General features: G+C 41.3%; 1 protein-coding gene across 1 annotated transcript in view; it reads right to left on the reverse strand.

The window, feature by feature from the left end:
• BMERB1 (bMERB domain containing 1) overlaps positions 1 to 5,412 on the reverse strand; it is a 105,330-nt gene extending 99,918 nt beyond the window's left edge. The window contains exon 1 of the mRNA XM_053672182.1: positions 5,161 to 5,412. Within this exon, the coding sequence (XP_053528157.1) occupies positions 5,161 to 5,266 (106 nt within the window). The 5' untranslated portion in view covers positions 5,267 to 5,412. The remainder of the gene's footprint in view (positions 1 to 5,160) is intronic.
• Between the last annotated feature and the right edge of the window lie 21,260 nt (positions 5,413 to 26,672).

The raw sequence follows: 26,672 nt of genomic DNA on the forward strand, positions 1-26,672 counted from the left end.
TGTCATACTCATAATCTTCACATTCCTGCTGCTGTAGTTCCTGCAGTAAGTTCACAGTCAGGTGTCTACACAGGCCCTGCGCAGAGACTGCACACCTCTGAAACTGTAACCCAACACCTGGCCTGCCAGAGGACAGCCCACACTCCTCGTCACACATTGCACACTCAAGGAAACTCCTATGGCTTATCCAAAATGGGATTGATTAGCAGGGGACCAGAGACTACTGACGAGGATGAGTATAGTGACCACCTCTTGCCCTCTCTGGTTACTCTCCATCTTGCAGCCCATGTGGCCTTTAAAAAAAAAAACAGTTCATATTAGTCTCAAGCTCAACAATCATCAGCAGCTTCTCTTACCATCAGAATAAACTATACTTTTTTTAAACCACAACCTACAAGGCCCTACGTACTATGGCTCTTCTCTGATTCACCTCCACTCTCTCCCTAGACTCTGAGTTCTAGCCACCCCGGCCATCAGTCTCTTCCTCTAACACATCAAGGCCCTTTGTGTTTGCTGCCTGGATCCCTGACATTTAATTGGTAAAATGTCACCTTCTTAGAGAAACATTTCCTAACTACTGGATGAGAAATATTCCTCCCCTATTAATTTCCATGTAACACTTATTAGCTGAACTGCAATATTTGTTTGCTTATGTGTTAGCTGCTGCCTTCACTCCCAGCCCATGTCCTGCTTTCCCTGAACAGTAGACACTCCAACAGTAGCTCTGTCTGTCTTGCCCCACCCTGTGTCTGCAGCCCCCAGAACACTGCCTGGCACTTATAAAGCACTGAATGAATAAATGAGGGTTGGGGACCAGATTACAGTCATTTTTTACTTTTTGTTTTTATATTTCAGGTGAATTTGGATTTTTTAAATAAAGTACATGCAGTACTTCAGCAATAAGAAAACAGAAAAACTGCCAAAACAAAACAAAATTTAAGTAATAAAATTAGCATATTTAATCAAACAGATGAAAGTAACACAAAACCTTTTCCAATAATCTACACTATAGATTGCTAGAAATTCATATCCACAGTTTATTGAACCTGACACATAGGCTACTTTAATGATCTGCCTGTAAATTAGAACACAACCCTGGACTTTTAAATAATAGTTGCATCTCCTGGTGTCATATTAAGAAGATTGCTATTCGAGCTTTCCTGTTTATTCCAATCTCTTACTCACCGCACATTTATTTCTACCTCTCTGCTTTTGCCAATTCTGTGAGGACTCTCGCAGAATTTCCCTCCCTTTTCCCCTGTCCAAAATCTTGATCATCCTTTAAGCCACAATCAAATCTACCAAGAAATAACCACAACCAACAGTACTTTTCAGAAGCTCTGTGCTTTGTCAAAAAGCACCTTGTCTTTGTGTATCCCTCAATTAATTACAGTTGGTTTGAAGCAATATTTTCATATATCTAACCACACTGAAAGGTCACTAAACATTTTACAACTGAGTAAAAACAACCACTGCTAGTGGAGAAATGTGGTTTCTCAAAGGCAGATGGGAGCAATTGCTTAGAATCTTTCTCAAATGAGAAAATACCAGGTGGTTTTCAAGGGCTCAAAAACCATTTCCCACACATTCCCGTGGGGGAAGATGATATATATAATGATTTTTATATACATATATATGATCATTACCTGGATTTTACAAAAAAAAAAAAGGATGCAAGGAAAAACTGACTGCCAAGCTTGGATTAATCACCTCCAATGCTATTGGGCACCATCCACTTATGTCCCATTATGACAACCATTCAGCATTGATTGAGTGCTTACAGTATGTCAGGTACTGAGTAAATTCATTACACACATTATCTCATTTAACCCTCCCAATCTCCCAAAGTGGTTATTATTATTATTATTATTATTATCCTATTGGAAGAGATCGTTGAGAAGACACAACTGCCTGTTTTGACCCTTGAGCTGGACAGAGGCTCCTCACACCCTACTCTGCCCTTGGAGTTGCACTCTGCCCATCATTCCCACAGCGGGAGCTATCGCAAGGATGGAGCCCTGAGAGAGTAAGGCATTGTTGAGACCATCTGGACAATATATGGGACTGAGCCCCATTAAGGCCTCTCTACAAACTTTAAGATTCTGGTGGGTGGGTATGAAGATCTACTCTTCCTGTGGAGCCCAAGAAAGCCTTATAGGTAAGTTGTCTGGCTTACTAACCCTGGCACCTATCTACCTGGAGTGGTCAACTTTGTCTTCGGCCTCTCATTGCCCTTTATATACTGGGGCCAGGAAGCTCCCAAGGTTTTAAACCAAAATACTCCCATTTTACAGAGAGGTTCAGCAATTTTCCCAGCGTGACAAAGCAACAAAGTGTTAGAGCAAGTCCGGAGCCATTTTGCCTGACTTCAAAATTCCCATTCTTTACTACTCTACTATACATTTCTTCTATCTAAAAACTACAGTTAACATTCATGGTAGCAATGAATAATACAACCTTAACTAAAAATTACCAGTTCTAGAACACCTCCCCCTTTTCAAATTTTTTAAGTAACACAAACTCAGTGTTCAACATAAAATGTTTAAAATTGTGTAGAAGTTAACGGAAGACAGACAGAGCCTGTCTTCCTTTTCATGGGTCTCTCTTTTTCTCCAGTATTTCATGCATTGCAGCATTGACTTGACGATTGTTAGTCCATAGAATCGATAGTCCTAATTTTCACACTTCATTAATAAATAAATGGAGGCCCCAGATGGTATGGGGTGGACACACAGATCCCCTGGGGATTGAGAGGGAGTTCCAATTAAGCCTAACAAAAAATGCCAAACTGTGGACAAGAATTTAGAGATGAAGACATGCCTTCAGGTGACAACCCCAGATTTAAAAGTCCAAAGTGGGACTCTGGGCCAGTGTTTTAGGAAGATTTCAAGTCTGAAGAGGCAAAAAGCAGATTTGGGGAGCCAAGCAAAACTAGATCAGAAACTGCGGTCTTACATTTTAATAGAACTCGAGAGTCAGAGTCTCCCATGGTTTGGTGTGCAGAGAACAAGAATGCCTTCATGCCAGGTTTTTAAACAGCTGGCAGCCTAAGACTTAGAAGTACAGAAATTTCAGGAGCTCAAATGCTATATATTGGGTGTTCATGGGAATGTTTCTACGTGTTTGAAAATTTCCCTAATACAATGGTGAGAAAATAAAAGGGGGACTTATTGGGGAGTTACTAGGGAACTAACAAACATTGCAGTTTTAGTCCAAGGTGTTGCTTTATGTAATTCCTTGTGAAGAATAAAAGCAGGTTCCTTCTACAGGGGCAGTAATAAAATAATTGAAGCAGCCAATATGTATTGAGCACTTCTCTTGAGCTCTGCCTATACTGTCTTATTGAATATTTACAATTAAGCTATGAGGTAGGTAACTATTACTATCCCCATTTCAGAGAATGGAGGCAGAGTGGGGCTAGAAATATGCCAGAGTCATCATATAGCCAGTGAGGGACAGAGCTAGGATTTAAACCCGGGGTGTATCTGAATAGAGCTCCTGTTCTGCACATTCTTTCAAGGCCACTCTGAGCTCCAGAGACCACCAGGGTGGCCACATACTTATAAAATGGCTAAATGTGTTCTGGAACTCTCTCAAAAGATTTTGAAAGCTTCCTGAAAACATGAAAGTACTAAATAAACCTTCATGTTAAAAACAGAAAGGGGCTTTGGGGTCCAGCAAATGGGGGGTTAAAATCCTGGCTTTGCCACTTAAGTCCCATCACCTAGAGAGCCCTAATTTTTCACCTCTGGGAGTTGTGGGGATTGGAAGAGATGGTGCATTTGAAGCTCTTACACAGCACCTGGTACATGGCAACCTATCAATAAAAGGCAGCTGTCGTGGGTATTATTTTGAGCTTGTAGAAAGCAGAGACTCTCAGACCTGCTGTCATGCCCAAGTATCAAAGCCAAAGGGGTTTGAAAGGATGAAACAGGAGGAAAGGCCAAGATTTTAAAAGGAGACAAAAAGGGAAAGAAGGAGAGAGGTTTTGAGAGCACTACGGGTTCCAGGCACAAAACTAAGTCAGTTGATTGTGATTTCAACTTGAACCCCTGAGAACCTGAATACAGCTGAGCCACTCTAGGAAGGTTTGCTAAATTTGTAATCACAGGCAGGAAGAAAGCGTGCACGCGCGCGCACACACACACACACATACTCAATCTTCTATGGGGTGAAGGAAGAAAAAGAGCAGATTCACAATAGTTTGGTCTAACGTAGCTCTGAAATTGGTGCTGATGGTGACTCAGGGCCAAGGCAGGTGCTGAGGGTCCCTGTGCGGAAGAGAGGGCCTTTCCCAGCCCAGCAGGAGGCACCGTCTAGAGCATGCAATGCAAGGGCAGGGACACTGGGAAGCTTCTCAGGTTTGCACAAAGGTTTGGTGACCCTGGTGACCCTGAGGTCCCTGGGGTCCCTAAGGCTGCCTCCATACTTTGAGGGCAAGAGTTTCATTCAACTATTGTGTCCTATTCATTAAAAACAAAAACCCTTGGTTTATTTGGACATGCTGTTGATCCCAAAATACCGGAGAGAGTACGAGCAAACACAGTGGGTCGGTTTCAGAACTACCTTCTAGGATTGCACCCAAACCAAACACTTTGAGTCAAGGCAGAAAGGAGAGGGTGTGCACGGGTTAACCTTCCCCTAACCCTTTCTTTCCCACCAGCAACCCAAGAGAAGGCGGGGAAGAAACGCTGGGCATTTCAACAGTGCCTTAAACCTCGTGCAGGTGGGTAAAGGCACATCGGAAACCCAGCGGACACTCCCCCCTCTCCAGGGACGTGGGCGCTTTCCAGGACAGTCCAACGGCCCCTGCGTCCTAGCGCATCTTGGGTGGAGAATGGACTCCCCTCTCTCCGCTGCGGGAAAGACCCTACTTTCCAGGACCAGCTGCGCGCTTACGGATCCGGGACTCCTGAGTCCACCCCAGGCTCTCCGCTGACTGCCCAGCGATTTCCCGAGCCTCCAAGTGCAGCCCAACCCAGAGGGTCCCCTTTTGTTCCAGGGAGAGCGCGTCGCAGAGCTGCGCATCCCCCTTCTGCACTGAAAGCCCCGCTGCGGGGGTGCTTTCCTTGGTCCGCTCCCTATGGTCCCCGCGTCCCGCGACCATCAGCTACAGCACACGGATCCCCAACTGCACCCTCCTTCCTCGGAAATACTCACTTCTCCCCAGTCCCTCCGCTTTCCACGCCGTCTCCTCCACCGCTCCATAGCGCCTCAGAGGCTTCTCAGCTTCCAGATGGGTAGATAAAGATTGCTTTAACTCCATCTCTTATCCCCGCGGGCAGGTCGACGGTTCTCCCCTTACTCCATCCCCGCCGCGGACTGTAGGGAGGGAGGCGGCTCCAGCCAGCAGCGTTTTAAGGGGCTGGGCGCGCGTGACGCTGCTCCATCTCTTCCGCTGCTAGGGCCCTGGAGCGCTGACTGGTACCCAGAAAGGGGGAGGGATGCAGGGCGCATGCGCAATGGGGCTAGGAGGCTGGGTAGAGAGAAAAAGAGATGATAACTCTAAGGGACAACAAAAACAACTAAAATAGAACCAAACCAAAGGAAGTAAGAACAAGGCCCCTGCCCATACTGGAGCCTGTAGCAATGTTTTGCATGGGGCTGGCACTGCGTGTAGCTGGTAATATGTCCTCGGGCTGCTAGGTTTTGAGTGGAATTTGTGAGCCCAACTCTATCTGTGGGTGGGTGATGGATCCATCTTTGTAGGGAGTGTAGAGAAGCGTGAATGTGGACCGGAATCCGTGAGTTCTGTGCTTGGCTGTGTGTGTGTGTGTGTGTGTGTGTGTGTGTGTGTGTGTGTGTGTGTGTGAGAGAGAGAGAGAGAGAGAGAGAGAATCTCTGTTGAATCTATGTGTATAATTTGAATATGAAATGGGACAGTCTTTGTGTGGGTGCCTGTGCCAACTCTGTATGTGTTTGCATGGACTTGAGAGAAACATAAAAATATTTGGGACATGAGTGTAAAACGCTGTTTGGAACATAGATCTATTACTGCCCAGAAACCCAGGATTTTATCTTACAAAGTATGGCAGCATTAAAAGCACAAAGTAAAATCAGAAGCTTGATTGATAAAAATTAGTAGCATTTATTGGATGCCAGCTAGGTACTAAACACTTTCCAATAAGTCTGTGAAACAGATACTATTTGATTGGCCTTGTTTTACAGAGGATGAAACTGAAGTGTAAAAAGATTAAGTTATTTGCCCAAAGTCTCAGTTACCAACTGGCCTGTAAGCACTTGAAGCCAGACTTAGGCTTCTTACTAAGCTGACTCCGTGGACTGACAGGTGTTGTATTTTGTAAGGTGGGGGTGGGTCTATAGAATATGGGGTATTTGTTTGTTGTTTTTAAGATGTCATCTGGGGCAGTTTTTGGTGTCCACATGGCTCATGGAAGTATAAAATGGCCCAGCTCTTTAAGAAAATGATTTAGCAACTGGTAGCAAGAGTCTTTAAAAGCTGTTGTTAATAATGAACTTTTAAATAGCTCCAGGGCACATAAAGATGACAATCTTTTTGGTGCAATTCCAGTTGAAATTTTAATAAAAAATAAAACTTTAAAAAATTTGACTTCTAGACTGGCTATAGTCCACTAGGAACAATACAATGGAATGTGACTTTTATTTGAAAACAACTTATCAGTTCGTAATTTTGAACCAACCCCTTCATGGACCATTTTTGTTAATAAATATCAGAATGTAAAAAAATAAAAATAAAAATAAACTTTGACAAGCTGACCCTAAAATTATGTGGAAGAACAAAGGCTGGGTATAGGAAAAACAATAGTGAAGAAAATAAACAAGGCACTTAACTACCAGATACTAACTTTATCATAAAGCCTAAGACATAATAAGAAAATTAAGATTTCCAAGACACCTACACATATCTGGAAAGTTTATATATGGCAGAGGAAGCATTATAAATCAGCACAAAAGGAATAGATTAGTCAATAAATGATGACAAAGTATTTGCCTAACCAAATGGAAAACTAAAATAAAAATTATACCCTTATATTTTCCATCATACACACACACAAATTCCAGATGGATTAAAGACCTAAATGAGAAAAGCAAAAATTTTTAAATTTTGTAAGATAGTATGAAAGAACACCTTTATTATTTTGAGGTGGAAGCATATGTTAAAACACTAATCTTAAAGAAAAATATCAATGTTTGATTGCATTAAAGTTTTTATTGTGGTGAGATTCACATAAGATGAACCATTTCAAAGTGAACAATTTAGTGGAGTTGTACTTTCACAATGCTGTACAACCACCATCCCTGTCTAGTTCCAAAACATTTCACCACCATTAAGGACAAACCCATGCCCATTAAGCAGTTGACCTCCTTTCCCCCTGCATTCCACCCCCTGGCAACCACCAATCCTCTCCTCCTCTATGGATTTACATATCCTGGATATTTCAATGAACGGAATCAAACAACATGTGACCTTTTGTGTCTGTCTTCCTTCACTTAGCATATTTTTAAAAATATATTTTATTGATTATGCCATTACAGTTGTCCCATTTCCCCCCTTCATTCCCCTCCACCCTGCATACCTCCTCCCACCCATACTCCCCACCTTTAGTTTATGTCCATGTGTCATAGGTTCTTTAGTTTCTACATTTCCCATACTATTCTTGCCCTCCCCCTGTCTATTTTCTATCTACTGTCTATGCTACTTATTCTCTGTACCTTCTCCCCACTTCTCCTCCTCCCACTCCCCTGTTGCTCCATGTGATCTCCATTTCTGTGGCTCCACTCCTGATCTAGCTGTCCTCTTAGTTTACTTTTGTTTTAGGTGTGGTTGTTAATGACTGTGAGTTTGCTGTCCTTTCACTGTTCATATTTTTTATCTTCTTTTTCTTAGATAAGTCCCTTTAACATTTCATAAAATCAGGGCTTGGTGATGATGAACTCCTTCAACTTGATCTTATCTGAGAAGCACTTTATCTGTCCTTCCATTCTAAATGAAAGCTTTGCTGGATAGAGCAATCTTGGATGTAGGTCCTTGCCTTTCATGACTTGGAATACTTCTTTCCAGCCCCTTCTTGCCTGTAAGGTCTCTTTTGAGAAACCAGCTGACAGTCTGATGGGAACTCCTTTGTAAGTGACTGTCCCCGTATCTCTAACTGCTTCTAGGATTCTCTCCTTCATTTTAATCTTGGCTAATGTAATGATGATGTGCCTTAGTGTGTTCCTTCTCAGGTCCATCTTCTTGGGGACTCTCTGAGCTTCCTGGATTTCCTGTAAGTCTATTTCCTTTTCCAGATTGGGGAAGTTCTCCTTTATTATTTGTTCAGATAAGTTTTCCACTTGTTGCTCTTCCTCTTCCCCTTCTGGTACCCCTATATTTTGGATGTTGGAACATTTAAAGATGTCCTGGAGGTTCCTAAGCCTCTCCGCATTTTTTTTGAATTCTTGTTTCTTCATTCTTTTCTGTTTGGTTGTTTCTTTCTTCCTTCTGGTCCACTCCATTGATTTTAGTCCCAGTTTTCTTTCTATCACTATTGGTTCCCTGTGCATTTTGTTTCATTTCACTTAGTGTAGCTTTCATTTTTTCATCTAATCTGTGACCAAAATCAACCAGTTCTGTGAGTATCCTGATCACCAGTGTTTAGAACTACGCATCTGATAGGTTGGCTATCTCTTGGTTGCTTAAAAGTATTGGCTCTGGAGCTTTGATTTGTTCTTCTGTTTGAGCCATAATTTTTTGGTCTGGTCATGCCTGTTACACATGAGGAGTGGAGCCTTTAGGTGTTCACCAGAGCAGGGCAACCCAGTTGCTGGGTTGTTCCCAGAGAAAGAACAATGGCACTTGCTTTGCTGTCTCTCAGATTTCAGTCCCCTCTGCAGCTTCCCACAAGCTAATTGGGCATTTCTGGTGCTGGTTCCCGGGGGGAGGGGGTGTACATTCTAGGACCCTGTGGGTCTCTCCAACAAACTCTCCTGTGAGGCTGGGAGTCTCTCCCAGCACCTTAACCCCTGCAAGTTTTTTCAGTTGGTGTTGTAGGCTTTATTTCCCATTGCTGGGGCCCTGGGTTGCATGGTCCAACTCACTGCCTATTTGTTGCCTGGTTTATCTGCATGTGAATGTGTGTCCACGGTCAGCCAACTGCCTTGTGTACCTCACTGAGTTTGCTCATTTCCTCCCTGCACCCAGGTCTGCCAACCACCGCTTCTTCCTGCCATGACCCCTCTCCTCCAGCCGCCAACTCCACCCCTCTTACTGGTCTGGATGAGTGGTTCATTGTTGTCAGCTTTGGTGCAGTTCAATTTTCTGTCTGTTCTGGCTATGTTTTTGTCTCTAAATCTTTGTTGTCCTTAAATTTGGTTGTGCAAGGAGGCATAGTATTTGCACCTATGCCTCCATCTTGGCTGGAAGTCCAGCATACTGTTTGTTAAAGTACATCCACACTGTATCATGGATCAGTACCTCACTCCTTTTCAGGGGTGAATAATATTCTATTGTGTGAATACCCCACATTTTGTTTATCCATTCATCTATTGATGGGCATTGGGTTGTTTCTACCTTTTGGCTACTGTGAATAGTGCTGCTATGAACATTTGTATGTAAGTATTGGTTTGGGTGACCATTCTAAAGTCTGGGCTGTATGGCAAATCCATGTTTAATGTTTTGAGAAACACCAAACTGTTATCCATAGTGGCTGAACCATTTTACATTCCCGTCAGCACAAGGGCTTCATTTCTCCACATCCTCACTAATGTTTATTGCATTTCATTTCTATGATTATAGCCACAGCATAAAAAAAGACCAACAAAATGAATGAATCTTATAGACACCGTACAAAACAAAAGAAGCCAGATGCAGAAGATTACATACTGAATAATTTCAAAAACAGGTAAACTTTAGTAAGTCAGAATAATGGTTACTTTTAAGGGGTATTGAATAGGAAATGACATGAGATGCTTATTGAAATGCTAGAAATGTATGATCTGACTGGTGATATATTAGGATGTGTGTATAGTTACATTATGTACACACACACACACACACACATATATATATATATATATATATGGAGCAAGAGATAGGGATAGATATAAGTATTCATTGAGATCGTCACTTAAGATGTTTGCCCTTTACTGTATAGAAATTATATCTCAATATAAAAAATTAAATTAAGGAATGTAACCCTTAATAAAAGGTAGTTGATGAGTTCAAGAATCTTTGTCATTACTCTCTTTACCTTTCTGTATGTTGAAATATTGTGTGTGTGTGTGTTTTTTTAAGAAAGTAAAGAAAAAAATAAGGCAGATCTACTGGATCTAATAATTCTACTCCTGAGAATTTACCCTAAGAAATATTTGAAATACTAAAAAATGCTTACACACAAGGTATTTCTTACAGTTTATATAAAATGTGGGAAGCTAGGAAAAGTCTAATATCCTGCCAAAGAGAAATGGCTAATTAAATTATGGCATGCATGCAATGTAACATTGTGTACTTATTTAAAATAATGTTCACAAAGAGTTGGAAGTGCCATGGGAAAAGCACTACAACACAATATTAATGAAGGCATAAGAAGAGAAGTGGGATACAAATTATAATATAAAGCATGGGCTATTGGTTTTGATCTTTTGTTTAAGATCAACTGTACACTGTAACCTCAGTCATATTAATTACTTCACAGAACAATGGTAAAAATTAGAAATACTATGATTTCAAATTTGTTACATATTCACATATGTATATATATTCAATAAAAGAAAACAAAAGGCAGAAAACTGCACTTGAAGAGCAATTAAAAGAAAAGAAAAGAAAATACTGACCTGGCCAAGTAGCTCGGTTGGTTGGAGCGTCATCCCAACACACCAAGTCTGCAAATTTAATCCTTGGTCAGGGCATACACAAGAAGCAACAAATGAAATCATAAATAAGTGAAACAACTAATCTCTCTCTCCCTCCCTCCCTGTTTCTCTCTCCCTTTCCCCTTCCTCTCTGGGAAGGAAAAAAGGAAGAAAGGAAGGAAGGAAGGAAGGAAGGAAGGAAGGAAGGAAGGAAGGAAGGAAGGAAGGAAAAGAAAAAGGAAAGGGGGGGAGAAAGGAAGGCTGAATGACACACCCAAGATATTTATAGTAATTACCTGTGAATGTTGAAATAATAAATGTTTTACTTTGAATTCTCCAATGTTCCTAAAAGGTATATGTATTACTTTTATGATCAGGAAAGGTCAATAATGTTTTTAATGCATGGAAAATAAAAAAATTAGAAATAAATACATGAAAATATTAACAGTGGTTGTTTCTAAGAGTTGAGATTTGGGGGGAAATCTTTTCCTGTTTAGTTTTCTGAATTTTCCAACATCTATATGTTGTTTTATCATTCAAAAATGAATAAATTCTGTTTCTAAAAATGTGTGAGTAACACAATCCTGTAATCCTAGATGACAAAACCATCCCTGCCACAGCAGCGCCCAGAACCCTGTCTGTTTGCATTAGTTGAGGATGACAATGCTTCAAGTTCAATAACTGGCTGAAGTAACCATCTGTGTGGAATTATTAAGTGGCCCTCTTAGCTCTGGCTTCTCATCCTGGCTCAGTGCCTCACTCTGCTGGGAAGCCAAGGACTCAGAGGGATGCTGGATGATCACAAAGGGCCAGGCAGCAGGGGCTAGTGCAAGACACACTTATAATGGTCATTTTGGTTGATTGAAAGGGAAAATAACACAATATCACCTTGGTAATTTGATACTTTATCCAGCATGTTGACAATTTCAAATGTGCATGACACTGAACTTATCAGAATAGCATGGTTTTCAAACACACAGGCTTTGAAATCTGGCGGACTGTGTCCCTGTCCTGACTCTGCACCCTGCCAGCTATGTGACCCTGTGTGACACGTCACAATCTTTCTAAGTCTCACTTTCTTCATCTTTAAAATTCAAATGGCACTATTTAGACCAGAAGACTGTCATGAGGATTAAGTAAGATAATGCTGCACAGCAATAAAAGAGCTCAATACAGGTATACTAGATGTTTTCATTGTTATTATTATTACATCATATTGGCTGATGTTCTGAGTTTTGACCTTTTGGGAATATAACAGCTGAAGTCTATTGAAATGAGATTGCGTAGAGAAATTGGACCCATCATACGTTGCTGGTGGAACTGTAGAATGGTGCAGCCACTTTGGAAGATAGTCTTGCAGACTCTCCAAAGGGCAACATAGCTACCATATGATGCAGCAGTTTCACTCCTGCATATATATCCAAGAGAAATGAGAAATATATCTACACAAAAACCTGTGCATGGGTGTGCATAGCAGCATTATTCACTATAGCCAAAAAATAGAAACAACTCAAATGTCCATTAACTGGTCACTGTGATGGTCACATAAATGACATGTGGCAATCCTTACAAGGGAATAGTATTTGGTAATATAAAAAAAAAACTGACACATGCTATAAAATGGATAACCTTGAAAACACTGTAAGTGAAAGATACCTGCCATAATAGATAACATACTATATGATTCTTTTATATGAAATGTTTAAAACTGTATTTACAGAAAAAAGCATATCTATAGAAAATTTATGGAGAAAAAAAAGGTTAGTGGTTGCCTAGGGCAGGGAGTAAGGAAAGATAGGAGAAATGGGTTACAGCCAAAAGGTATGGGGTTTCTTTTGGGGATGGTGAAAATATTCTAAAATGTATTGCAATGATAGTTGAATAACTTGATCAATATACTAAAAACCATTGAAATGTACTCTTTAAAGGGGTGGTTTTTATGGCATGTAAATTATATCTCAATAAAGCTGCTACCCCAAAAATGGCATTGAGTGGTGTTTAAACATTTAACTCACAATACATCAACATAAGGTGGATGAAACAACTGCGGCCAGTCTGTGCAGTCAGCCAGTGGGGAGTTCCAGGGGTCTGGCCACACAATCCAGACCTGCCCTGGTCCTGGCTGGGGTCTGGCTTCACTTGACCATGACTGTCCATTCCCATTTGTGTGTTGAAGGGAATCACTTGAGGTTCTGTAGCTGACTGGAATTTGCAGAAAAGCACCAGTGATTCCATGAATCCCCCAGGTAATTTTGGCCTTGTGCTGGCCCAATTCAGAAAAAATTAGTCTGGGGAATCAGTTCCCATGCACACCCCCTCATCCCCCCACCCCATCTCCCAATGAATATTTATTGTGTCCAGCATTATCATAGGGTTTTACTGAATTAGCCATTTTGCAACTAGCTAATAAACTATCTGTCAGCAAAACTATATTTACACTTCTGTATCTGGCAGTGATTGCAAAAGTTTAAATTGTACAAATGTACATGTGAAAAAAACATTAGGAAGGCCATTTCCTGTTCCCATGATGTGTCTTTTGTTTTGTTTTAAATTGTGGAGAAAGGGGAGGGGAGTGGGCATGGATACATTCATACTGTTCAAACTCTTTTTTTTTAATTTATTTTTTTATTTTTTATTTTATTTATTTTTTATATAATTAATTTTATTTAGTTATTTTTCAAGTACAGTTTTTTGTCTATTTTTCCCATCCAAGCCTCCCCCGCCCTGTGCTCCCCACCTCCCTCCCATTTCCACCCCCCTTAGTTCTCGTCCCTGTGTCCTTCCTATTTGTTCCTCCAAATCCCTCCCCCTTTTTCCCCTTAACTTCCCTTCCTTTTCCCCTCTGGTCACTATCCCCTTGTTCTCTATTTCAGTGTCTTTGTTTTTTTTTTCTGCTTGCTTGTTTGTTTTGTTGTTTAGCTTCCTGTTAAAGGTGAGATCATATGGTATTTGTCTTTCAGCACCTGGCCTATTTCACTCAGCATAATGCTTTCCAGTTCCATCCATGTTGTTGCAAAAGGTAGTAGCTCCTTCTTTCTCTCTGCAGCATAGAATTTCATTGTGTATATGTACCACAATTTTTGGATCCATTCATTTACTGATGGGCACCTAGGTTGCTTCCAACACTTGGCTATTGTAAATTGTGCTGCTATGAACATTGTGGTGCATAGGTTCTTTGATATTGATGTTTTCATACTGTTCAAACTCTTTTTACCCTCACAAAATGGGATCCTTCCCTAAAATCCCCAATTTCTCATAAAAGATCATTCTTTTATAAAAGCATATCATTTATCAGTTTTGTCTCTGATTCCTGGAAAAAGTTTAGAAACTCAGAAATATTTGAAGGAAAGGAGTTGCTAGCCATTTAAATGAATTGCCCTCCCTGTAATAGAGATGGTGCTGTGCCTTGTGTTCCAGCTGAATCACAGCCTGCCAATCATGCACAGTGCTTGTAGAAACAGTGAAGGAAACAGAGGAGAATTCATCTGTGTTTCAATGAAAAGCCTAATGCAGGGTGGGGTGGGGACATCTTCCAGTGACTCAGAAACTGTAAGAAGTGTTGCTGCTAGAAAGTGAGAATTCTAGAAATCATGACTCCCATGAGAAGAAATATTAATTTTAAGATTTGGGAAAGAAAGTTCTAGAGGGTAAGACCAGAACTCTGAGGCCAGCCTGCCTCAGTGAAGATTCTGACGCCATGGTTGTTAGCCACAGCGTCTTGAATCAATTCCTGAAGCTCTCCAAGGAGCAGTTTCCTTTCCTGTAAAATGAGGTTATCTATGTAACATACTTAGCACAGTGCACAGCATATCCAATAAATGTCATTTATTATTAATATGATGCTTATTATCATAAATTGAAGTTAAAAGTTGGCTTAAGTAAAGATGGAGGCGTAGGTGGAAGCACTGTATCTTCTCACACAACCAAGTTTAAAAACAACAAAGTTTTAGTAACAAAAACGCAGCCAAACCACAGAAAATTGAAATATATGGAAGTCTGACAACAACAAACCCTTCAGCCAAACCGGTAAGAGGGGCAGAGCCAGCAGCAGAGCGGGGTTGGGCAAGAAAGATCCACCAGACTTACTCCGGCAGCTGCGGGCTGATCCCAGGTGTGTAGTAGCGGGTGGACCCACTGAGGGCTGATCGAGGTCACACATTTGCGCGCAGATAAACTGGTGAAGGAGCGAGTAGTGAGACAGACCGTGCAGGCCCCAGTGGCAGGAAGCAGCAGAGGGCACCGCTATTGTCCCTCTCTGACCCCGCCCCCACATACAGCATCAAACCCCAGCAACCTGGGTGTCCCCCCCATGGAGAACACCTAAGGCTCTACTCCTCATACAAAATGGGCACGAACAGATCAAAACATGGCTCAAGAACAACTCAGAGCCCCAGAGCCCATAAATCTAAGCAATGAAGAAATAGCAAAACTTTCAGATGCACAGTTCAAAACACTGGTGATCAGGATGCTCACAGAACTAGTTGATTTTAGTCACAAATTAGAGGAACACATGAAGGCTAAACTAACTGAAATGAAGGGAATTGCACAGGAAACCAATAATGATGAAAAGGAAACTGGGACTCAAATCAAGGCAGTGAACCAGAAGGAAGGAAAAAATGACCAAACAGGAAAATATGAAGAAACAAGAATTCAAAAAAATGAGGAGAGACTTAGGAACCTTCAGGACATCTTTAAATGCTCCAACATCCGAATTATAGGGGTACCAGAAGGGGGAAAGGAACAGCCACCAGTGGAAAACTTATTTGAACAAATAATAAAGGAGAATGTCCCCAATCTGGCAAAGGCAATAGACTTCCAGGAAATCCAGGAAGCTCAGAGTCCCAAAGAAGTTGGACCCAAGAAGGAACACACTAAGGCACATCATCATTACATTAGCCAAGATTAAAATGAAGGAGAGAATCCTAGAAGCAGCAAGAGATAAGGGGACAGTCACCTACAAAGGAGTTCTGTCAGCGGATTTCTCAAAAGAGACCTTACAGGCAAGAAGGGGCTGGAAAGAAGTATTCCAAGTCATGAAATCCAAAGACCTACAACCAAGATTGCTCTATCCAACAAAACTTTGAGGGGAATGAAGGGGGGAAATGGGACAACTGTAATGGCATAATCAATAAAATATATATTTTTTAAAAGTTGGCTTAAGTGTTATGCTCTTATCACCAAATATTAAGATCATCCTTACATAAATTCTAGAATATTTAACTCTGTGTTTTCATGACATTTGTCATGATAATATTTCTAATTTTACAGACTCCTTCAATGAAGATCATTATTATCCACACTTTTATAGACTGATGCTTAGCAGATATGTTATAGTTGTATAGATGAGGAGTCTCAGGAAGCACCAAAAGACTCTCACAAAGGCCTAGAAAACTCAAGAATTAGACCGGGTTGCATGTCTCAGGAACTGTCCAGGAGCCTGCCCCATGTCAGCTGTTCTGCAAAGCAGCTGGTATTTATGCATCAAGACAGACACTGAAGCAGAAGCACACACTTTCAACCTGTGGAGTTTGGATTATCACAGCTCTCTTCTCTTCTCAAAACTGGGTTATTTTGTTGGTTTGTTCTGTTTGTGAAGCCTATGATCAATATCTTAGGAGGATACAGTCTTCATAAAACAAATATGGATGTGTTTCTTGGGTGTCTAAAGTAAATACAGATGGGTACAGTAGATAAAATGTGTCAATAAACCTCCTTTCCTGCCTGAGAGAAAAGTGAACATGGAATTCAGCATGTAAGTATGAGCTGGGATTTTAGTTTTTCATTTCTATGACAATGAAATAACATATTAGTTTCCAACATACACAAGACATATTGCTAAACTTTTAGTGAGCACAAAAAAAATTATTCTGGAGCAGAGTGACAGACATGGGCTCTCAAGACAGACCACCTAGGTCGTAGCTTCACCACTTACTAGTTGCATAACCTTGGCCAAGTAACATCCCCTTTGTTCTACTGAAACTCCTCTCAGTCCTGATGGCCTATTTGTTGCCATAACCTGTAGCTTCTTTTCAGTGGTCATCCTATTTAATCTCTCCAAAACCAGGTAATGCTGTGGGCCACTCCCTGCTCTAAAGATTCACCCCTCCTGGCTTCTAGTACAGTAATCTCTCCCTGGGTCTCCTGGTCTCTACTCCTACTATTCCAGCCCTCCTTTTGTAACCAGAAAAGACACCGGCATTCGGGCTGCCTGACACTACCAAACCCAATAAGCAATGACAGCTATTGAATCTTTATGGGCGCTTTATTCAGATGGCCAGAGATCTGAGAAGATGGTGAGTTCTTACCCTAACAGACCATCTTGTCCTTTCTTTTCAGGTAAGACCTTTTATAAGCAGTGGGGAGGGGAATAAACAAGGTGTGGTATGGGCTTTGAAATTCAGAAGCTGCAACATTTCTGTCCTGGGTAGTTGGCTGTTTCTAGGGGAGGGTGGTCATCTGTCTCTCCCTGGAACACAAAGGCCAGGGTGCCTCTACTTGTCTTCAGGTGGTAATCTCTAGCAGTGCCCCAGGAAGTCGGCTGTTTTTCCAGGAGCTAGGATGGGCCTTACCTGTAGTTTCTGAAACAAAAGCTTTAACATACACATTACTTGCTACACTTACAACTTTTTACCTTAAGCTAAAATTTTCCAGGTCTTGAGTCCCCTATCACTTTCTCCATCTTTGTCACAAGCTCCTTCTCCATCATTCACCCACTTTGGTTATGGTTTCTCAGAATTCATGCCCTTTCATGTTTTCATCTTTCTCACCTTCCTAGTTAAACCTATTTTTTTTGTTGTGGCTTCAACACCAGTGGCTTGTGAGCGCCATCTCCAGCCTAGTCTGTCTCCTGTGTATTTCCACCTACATTTTGGAAATATCCAACCTTGGGAAAATTGACAAGAGAGGAGTGGATTTGGAAGAGAAAATAAAGTTAAAGAGAGTTCCAGGAAGCACACTATGTATTGCTCTTTAAGAAGGCTTAGGGGAGAGAAAAGAAGCTGAGGAAATACATGTTCAAGGAGTAGGGCCTGAAATCCTGCATCTGTAAGAGAGCAGGGAACTGGTGCTTCTGCACAAAGTGCTCAGTGAGTGGGATCAGGTGTCCGGCTGTGCCAGGGAACTGATTATGAGTGGAGCTGAGCCTGCGTGCCTGTATAGAGTGGGAAGAAAGCCTGAGAAGAATCCCCAGGGCATGTGGGACTCTCCTTCTATTATGGTACTTTCTTTTTTACTTTGTTGTAAGCTGACATGTATTGAGCAGTTACTATGTTCTGAGTACTTTGCAAGACTTACCCTGCTTAACTCTATACTCTAAAGAACATCCTATGAGATGGGGCCTATAGCTCAAAGCAGTTTAGTCAATTGCTTGCTCCTAAGTAGCAGGACCTACATTCAATCTCAATCAGCCAACGTGAGCCCATATGCTTAACCACAATCCACATATCCTCTCAAAGCTTTCCTTTCAGCCCTGGCTGGTGTAGCTCAGTGGATAGAGCGCAGGCCTGTGAATCGAAGGATCGTGGTTCGATTCCCAGTCAGGGCACATGCCTGGGTTGCAGACTGCTTCCCTGCAGGCCAGTTTCCAGCAGGGGATGCACAAAAGGCAACCATACATTGATGTTTCTCTCCCTCTCTCCTTCCCCTCTATAAATGAATAAGTAAATAAAATCTTTAAAAAAAAAAAAAGCTTTCCTTTCTTCTCAAGGGATCACCATGGTAATAGCTGGGAGGAAGATTTGTAACCTCAGCCTGAACATGTTCAAAATAGTACTTATAGTCCACCAAATCTGCTTTTTCTAAATTCAAAATATCTGATTTATCATCAGGTACCTGACCCTCCAATATTTCACACTCTCCCCCACGTATGGTCAGTCAACAAATCCTATTGACTCAACCTTGGAGAGCTCTCCCAAATTCAGTTGTTCTCCCCATTCCCACTCCTTCCTCTAGCTCAGTTCTGCATCATCTTTGCACTTTGACTATTGCACCAACATTCTTTTCTGGGGTTTCCCCACTAAAGACCATTCTCTACACTGCTTCTAAAATTACCTTTTAAACACACAGACACACACACCACCAATGACACTCTTGTGCTAAAAAAAAAAATTGAAAAGAAAAAGAAAAAAAGCAAACCCTTCACTGGCTTCCTGCTACCTGCAGAATAATTTCTACAACTAATTTCCTTGGTTTGGGGGACAATCAGATTATTCCCAATTTCTTACGATTATCAACAAAACTGTGAGCAGTCTTGCAGTTAAATCTTTGGAGCTCTCCTTTATTTCCTTAGGATAAATTCCTTGAAGTGCTATATCAAAAGATATGCACATTGTCAAAGGCATTTGGTGCCTGTTACTAAGCCATCCTCCAGAAATGTCATGCCAAGTTATAATTACCAGAGGTGTGCACAATTTATTATAATTTACCTCTTGACACGAATATACCCATGGAGTAGAAATGTATTCTATTCACTCTTTTTATCCTCACCTATGGATATGTTTACCAATTTTAGAAAGAGAGAAAGAAACGTCAATGTGAAAGAGAAACATCAATCTGCTGTCTCCTGTGCATGCCCTGACAGGAGATCAAACCCTAAACCTAGGTATGTGTCCTGACCGGGAATCAGACCTGCAACATTTTTGGTGTGTGGGACGATGCACCAACCAACTGAGCCACCCAGCCAGAGCTGTCCTATTCAGTTTTGAATCACCAGAGCAGGAATATCAAATGGCATGTGGTAGAAACTCAGCAAATGTTTGTTGAATGAATGAATGAACTGAGAAAACAGAAGAAAAGTACATTAAATGCTCCCTAATTTGCATCTAGCTTAAATAATCATATAACACAATTGCTATATGCAATGTCTATATCACTCCACTGTTTCATGTGGAATTGAATTAATAGCATCCTTTGCACATAGGGCTAATATTTCTGGACACTCTGTAATACTGCTCCATCCAGGGAGCAAAACCATTGCATCCTATCCATATTTACTATGTATATACAGACCCAATCTTAGAGTATTCAATATTCCATCATCAGTGCAGGTCCTCACTGGATCAGGTCAGATCCTCTCTGGAAGAGGGTTGACATAAACTAAATAACAAAATGAGCAAAGAGGTGCTGAATGTTCACAAATTCCTCTTTCCAGATGTGTATATGCAACTCACTACTGGGCAACTCCATTAGAGTAAATGTTTCAGAAGTACCTCAGGCCAAGATGGAGGCATAAGTGAAGACGCTGTGCTTCCTCACACAACCAAGTTTAGAGACAACAAAATATTAGCAACAGAAAACACAGCCAGAACACAGAAAATTGAACTTTTCAGAAGTCTGATAACAACAAATTCTTCAGCCTGACCGGTAAGAGGGGCGAAGCCAGCAGCTGGCAGAGCAGGGTTGCGCAGGAAAACTCAGTCAGATGGACTCAGGCTCATGGATCCCAGGTGTGGGGTTGCAACAGGCGGACCCAGTGAGCGACCCAGTGAGCAACCGGCGTACCCAGCTAGGGTGCAGGGTGGCGGGTTGACTGTGGTCCCGCATTCTTACGCAGATAGACCAGTGAGGGAATGGGCAGTGAGATGGAACCGAGCAGGCCCCAGCAGTGAGAGGCAGCAGAGGGAGCCAGCATTTCCCTGCTCTGACCCTGCCCCCACACACAGCATCACAAACCAGCAACCTGGGCAGCCCCGCCCTGGTGAACATCTAAGGCTCTGCTCCTCATACAAAATGGGCACGAACAGATCAAAAATGGCTCAAGAAGATCTCAAAGCCCCAGACCCCATAAATCTAAGCAATGAAGAAATAGCAAAACTTTCAGATGCACAGTTCAAAACACTGGTGATCAGGATGCTCACAGAACTGGCTGATTTTAGTCACAAATTAGAGGAACACATGAAGGCTAAACTAATTGAAATGAAGGGAATTGCACAGGAAACCAATAGTAATGAAAAGGAAACTGGGACTCAAATCAAGGCAGTGAACCAGAAGGAAGGAAAAAATGACCAAACAGGAAAATATGAAGAAACAAGAATTCAAAAAAATGAGGAGAGACTTAGGAACCTTCAGGACATCTTTAAACGCTCCAACATCCGAATTATAGGGGTACCAGAAGGGGGAAAGGAACAGCCACCAGTGGAAAACTTATTTGAACAAATAATAAAGGAGAATGTCCCCAATCTGGCAAAGGCAATAGACTTCCAGGAAATCCAGGAAGCTCAGCAGTCCCAAAGAAGTTGGACCCAAGAAGGAACACACTAAGGCACATCATCATTACATTAGCCAAGATTAAAATGAAGGAGAGAATCCTAGAAGCAGCAAGAGATAAGGGGACAGTCACCTACAAAGGAGTTCCTATGAGAATGTCAGCGGATTTCTCAAGAGAGACCTTACAGGCAAGAAGGGGCTGGAAAAAGGTATTCCAAGTCATGAAATCCAAAGACCTACATCCAAGATTGCTCTATCCAGCAAAACTTTCATTTAGAGTGGAAGGGCAGATAAAGTGCTTCTCAGATAAGATCAAATTCAAGGAGTTCATCATCACCAAGCCCTTTTTATATGAAATGTTAAAGGGACTTACCTAAGAAAAAGAAGATAAAAAAGATGAACAGTGAAAGGACAGCAAACTCACAGTCATTAACAACCACACCTAAAACGAAAGCAAACTAAAAGGACAGCTAGATCAGGAGTGGAAACACAGAAATGAAACCGAAACAAGATCACATGGAGGGTTAGCAACAGGGGAGTGGGAGAAGGAGAAGGGGGAGAAGGTACAGAAAATAAGTAGCATAGACAGTAGGTAGAAAATAGATAGGGGGAGGACAAGAATAGTATGGGAAATATAGAATCTAAAGAACTTGAGACACGTGGTCATAAACTAAAGGGGGGATGGTGGGGGCAGGGGGTGCAAGGTGGAGGGGAATGAAGGGGGGAATAGAAAAACTGTAATGGCATAATCAATAAAATAAAATAAAAAAGACACTAAAAAAACCAAAAGAAGTACCTCAAATTCAATATCTGTCCTCTAAAATCTGTCTTCTGTATTTTCTACAGCAGTTGGGACACTTTTATTTTAGCCAGCCATTTAAGCCGGAGAGTTTGTATTTAGACTTATAAATCTTGCTGATGTCACCTAGGTTAATCTAAATTTATTAACCTATAGTTTATCCCTTTCTCTCTCTTTCTACTACCATCTGGGAACTAATTTGGGCTCAAATAATCTCTCCCCTGGACAGAACAATACTCATTTACCATCTACTGTTTCAATAAGTATTTTTAGCACCTGTGCTGTGCCAGGTAAACATGGGTTATCCGTACAGGCTGCCAGGGTGCAGCAAGTTTATTAGCTGGCAGAAACTGTGGGCTGATGCAGGTGGCCATGGCATTATATATCACCCTCTTGGAATTCCCTATGAATATCAGCATCTTAAAAGCTCCGAATCCATTCAGGTTTGTGCAAACCTGTGTTTCCCACACTTCTTTGAACAAAGTACACTTTTGTCAGATAAAAGCTACCAGGTTCTTAAAAACATATCCCACAAAGTATGTACTGAAAAATTCTCATGAAAAGGAATATAAAACTGGTATTCCTTTGGTATGCCAAGGACTGGTTCTATTTATCTCCTCAGGGATATTCTATTTTGCTAGGCTCTGTCTAAAAACAAGCCACATTCATTAGTACATGATTTTCCCATTTTGTCAATCAAATATATACAGAACTCAACATCTGTGAAGAGTGCTGTGACAAGAGGAAAGCAACAAATGCTGAGGAGCACTGATTCAGATGAAGAGGGTGACAGATAAGGCTTCCTGGAAGAGGTGACATCTGAGTTCAGTTTTGAGGGGTGAACAGGAGTTAATCAGGTGAAGAGCAAAAGGTTTCTAGGCAGCTGCAACAGCAGGTGCAAAAGCACGAATATGTTTGGAGAATTCCAATGAAAATATGTATGACACTGAAAGTTTGCTCTATGCCTGGTTCAGTGCTAAGGGTGCATTAGAAGCCTATGACACAGCTTCTGCTATCTACCTCCATACATGCGAACCTTTAAAAAAAGCCCAGATGAAGACACAGCCTCAATGAGGTAAGGTGAGATTCCTAAAGTCACGTTGGTGCTGCATATTGAACCCAAGTTTGTAGAACACCAAAGCCCATGTGCTCACCACTGAGATATCCTGCAATTAAGCTGTAATACAGGTGCAATTCAAGGGCTGGGCTAGGTAGAAAGATCCATAACTGCCTTTTAAGTTGAAGGAATTTGGACATAGCCCAGAGGGCCACAGGGGAGCATTGAAGGAACCATTGACTTTAATGATTGATTTAAAGCAGGGTGTAGATATAGTCAGTACTTCCAAAAGATTATTTGATGGACTGGAGAGAATGGAGTGAAGGGGTGGAAGTGACATAAAACTAGAGGTCATGTGTATCCTTTAAGATGTTTTGCTTTAAGTAACAAGAAACCAAATTCGCCATGGTTTAAACAATAAAGAGAAACTGTCGACTACAGTAACAGAAAAGCCAGTATAAGGCAGGCTTCTGGCATAGGCTTATCCAGGCATTTCTCTGGGATTCTCTCAGTGATACTCTCCTCTTTCTGTGCCTTCAAGCTAATAAAATGGTTCCAGCAGCTCAAATCCTCATATCTGTATTAATACCCCCCCCAAACAAAAACAAGAGAATACTTTTGTCCTGCTTTTCCCAGCAAAAAGTTAGGAGATTCACTCTAATTGGACTACTGCAGATCACATGGTCATTCTGAACCAACCTCTGTAGCCAGGGGTAGGAAATGCACTGACCCCTTAACCTCAGTCTTGTGCTCTACCCCTTGAGCCGGGAGTGAGGTCTCTTTCATAAGAATCCACAAACAGAAAATGAGAGCTGTAGGGAAGCAGGGTGGAATGCTTATGGACAGGCAGCCAACAATTTCACTACACCATGCCCATTGGTTCATTATGTAAAGGCCATAGCACAGAATCTTTTTTGTATTTGTGGGCACACAATACATGGTAGCTGTAATTTGCTAGAGTCTGTCCATAGAGACCACAAGGAAACTGAGAGCAGGATTCTTCTCTTACTCAGCTCTGCCATCCCTCACGGCTAGCATAGCACCTGGGGCATGGACAGCTTAAATATGTGTTGACATAATGTTAATGATTAGAATAAAAATACAAGTGATAAAGTTATAGAAATTATTTCTACAAGGTAACACAAGGATTGCATGACATCAGGGACTATAAAAACAAACTGTTGCTGGTCCACGCCATTAATAAGATGAACAAGCTGGAAACAGCTGGATTACAGACCAGGGTTAAAAGTGAAATGTGTTTCAGGACATGTGTTCTGCTTCGCTTGGCTTCAGTGTGGAAGGTAAGATAATCTTTTTCTTTTCCCCCCTTAAAGCTGTTCAAGAAGTATCCCTTGTGCATACAATATGTGATCCCATATTATATGGAAAAATATATATAAAGGGAAAGCCTTATCTAACCTATCCTTTTGTGGACCTTAAGAATCAACCTCCAGCTCTGGCTGGTGTAGCTCAGTGGACTGAGCATGGGCCTGCGATCCAAAGTGTCGCCTAGGTTGCCGGCCAGGTCCCCAGTAGGGGGGCACAAGAAGCAACCACACATTGATATTTCATCCTCTCTCTTTTTCCTTCCCTTCCCCTCTCTCTAAAAAATAAGTAAATAAATAAAATCTTTAAAAAATCAACCTCCATTAAAAAGATGCTACTATCTTTGCTAAACAACAAAATAAACAAGCAAGCAGAATAAAAATGAAGACACTGAAATAGAGAACAGGGGGACAGTGACAAGAGGGGAGAGGGAAGGGAATTTAAGGGAAAAAAAGGGGAGGGATTTGGAGGAACAAATAGGAAGGACACAGGGACAAGAACTAAGGGGGGTGGAAATGGGAGGGAGGTGGGAGCATGGGGTGGGGGGTGGGGCTGGGATGGGAGAAATAGACAAAAAACTGTACTTGAAAAATAACTAAATAAAAATTTTTTTAAAAGATGCTACTATCAATTACAGGCAGTGTCAAGCTCTCACATATGTGATCTCATTTAATCCTGAATAAATTGAGGTTGTAAAAGGTTAACTAAGCTCCTTACCCAGGATTGCATAACTAGTAAATAAAAACTGAGGCACTGAGAAGCACATGCCTCAAATCACTCCACTTGTTATTAGAAAAGATTTCCTTGCATAAACCTCAGAGACTTTACAAGGGAAATATTGGATTACTGTAACATGACTCATCAGCCCAATTTAATATTATCTATTCATTACAACATAATGATTCTTGCATAACAAAGAACATGCAGTTGTAGTTCCCCCTCTGGCTCTGTAGCAGCCATTCATAGATCACAGGACTGAAAACATAAGCTAATTATATGACATATATGCAATCAGTATTAAGACAAATTTTAACTGTTCACAGTTGTGTGGTTGAAAATATATGGTCTAATTTTGGTCAGCAGTGGCATCTAGGTAGTGCTGACTCAGAAGGAAAACATTTATTGTTGCCATGAGAAGTGGAATAGAAAAGCTGAATCACACTGCACTACATCAAATGTTACCACTATTAATATAATGTGCTAACTAGCGAGGAAGATGAAATTAGACCACCTCTGACCAACGGGTTCATCATTATATCAACAGACAAATGCAGGAAATATTGTTATAGCACCGTATCACTTCACTGTATTATATTCATCATCTACTAAGCTCATCATTAACGTGGTCATCTGGTCAATGCCACCAGCATAGTGTACCATCGAAAACAGCGGTTGCAAACTCAAATGCATACAGGGACCAGACAGAGGATGGAAATGAGCACACTGGGCAGGTTGTAAGACAGTTGGAGTGAAATCCACAGTGACCATCTAATGAAGGCAGATACTGCAGCTCAGTAAGGACCACTGTAACCAGGTGACCAGATTGTCCGCCTTTTCAAGAGATGTTAAAAACCCAGATTTAATTTTTTTAAATTTCAATTACAGTTTGTATTCTATATTATTTTGTATTAGTTTCAGGTATTCAGCACAGTGGTTAAACTCAGATTTTTTAAATTATATTTTATTGATTATGCCATTACAGTTGTCCCATTTCCTCCCCTTCATTCCCCTGTACCCTGCACACCCCTCCCCCACCATTCCCCCCTTTGGTTCATGTCCATGTGTCTTAAGTTCTTTAGTTTCTACATTTCCCACACTATTCTTGCTCTCCCCCTGTCTATTTTCTCCCCACTGTCTATGCTACTTATTGTCTATACCTTCTCCCCCTTTCTCCTCCTCCCACTCCCCTGTTACTAATCCTCCATGTGATCTCCATTTCTATGGTTCTGCTCCTGATCTGTCTGCTTAGTTTGCTTTTGTTTTAGGTGTGTTTGTTGATAACTGTGAGTTTGCTGTCCTTTCACTGTTCATCTTTTTTATCTTCTTTTTCTTAGGTAAGTCCCTTTAACATTTCATATAGTAAGGGCTTGGAGATGATGAACTCCTTGAACTTGATCTTATCTGAGAAGCACTTTATCTGTCCTTCGATTCTAAATGAAAGTTTTGCTGGATAGAGCAATCTTGGATATAGGTCCTTGCCTTTCATGACTTGGAATACCTCTTTCCAGCCCCTTCTTGCCTGTAAGGTCTCTTTTGAGAAATCAGCTGACAGTCTGATGGGAACTCCTTTGTAGGTGGCTGTTCCCTTATCTCTTGCTGCTTCTAGGATTCTCTCCTTCATTTTAATCTTGGCTAATATAATGATGATGTGCCTTGGTGTGTTCCTTTTTGGGTCCAACTTCTTTGGGACTCTCTGAGCTTCCTGGACTTCCTGGAAGTCTATTTCCTTTGCCAGATTTGGGAAGTTCTCCTTTA

This window comes from Artibeus jamaicensis, unplaced genomic scaffold (assembly GCF_021234435.1).
Source record: "Artibeus jamaicensis isolate MK-2021 breed Jamaican fruit bat unplaced genomic scaffold, CSHL_Jam_final contig_729, whole genome shotgun sequence".
Classification (NCBI taxonomy): domain Eukaryota; kingdom Metazoa; phylum Chordata; class Mammalia; order Chiroptera; family Phyllostomidae; genus Artibeus; species Artibeus jamaicensis.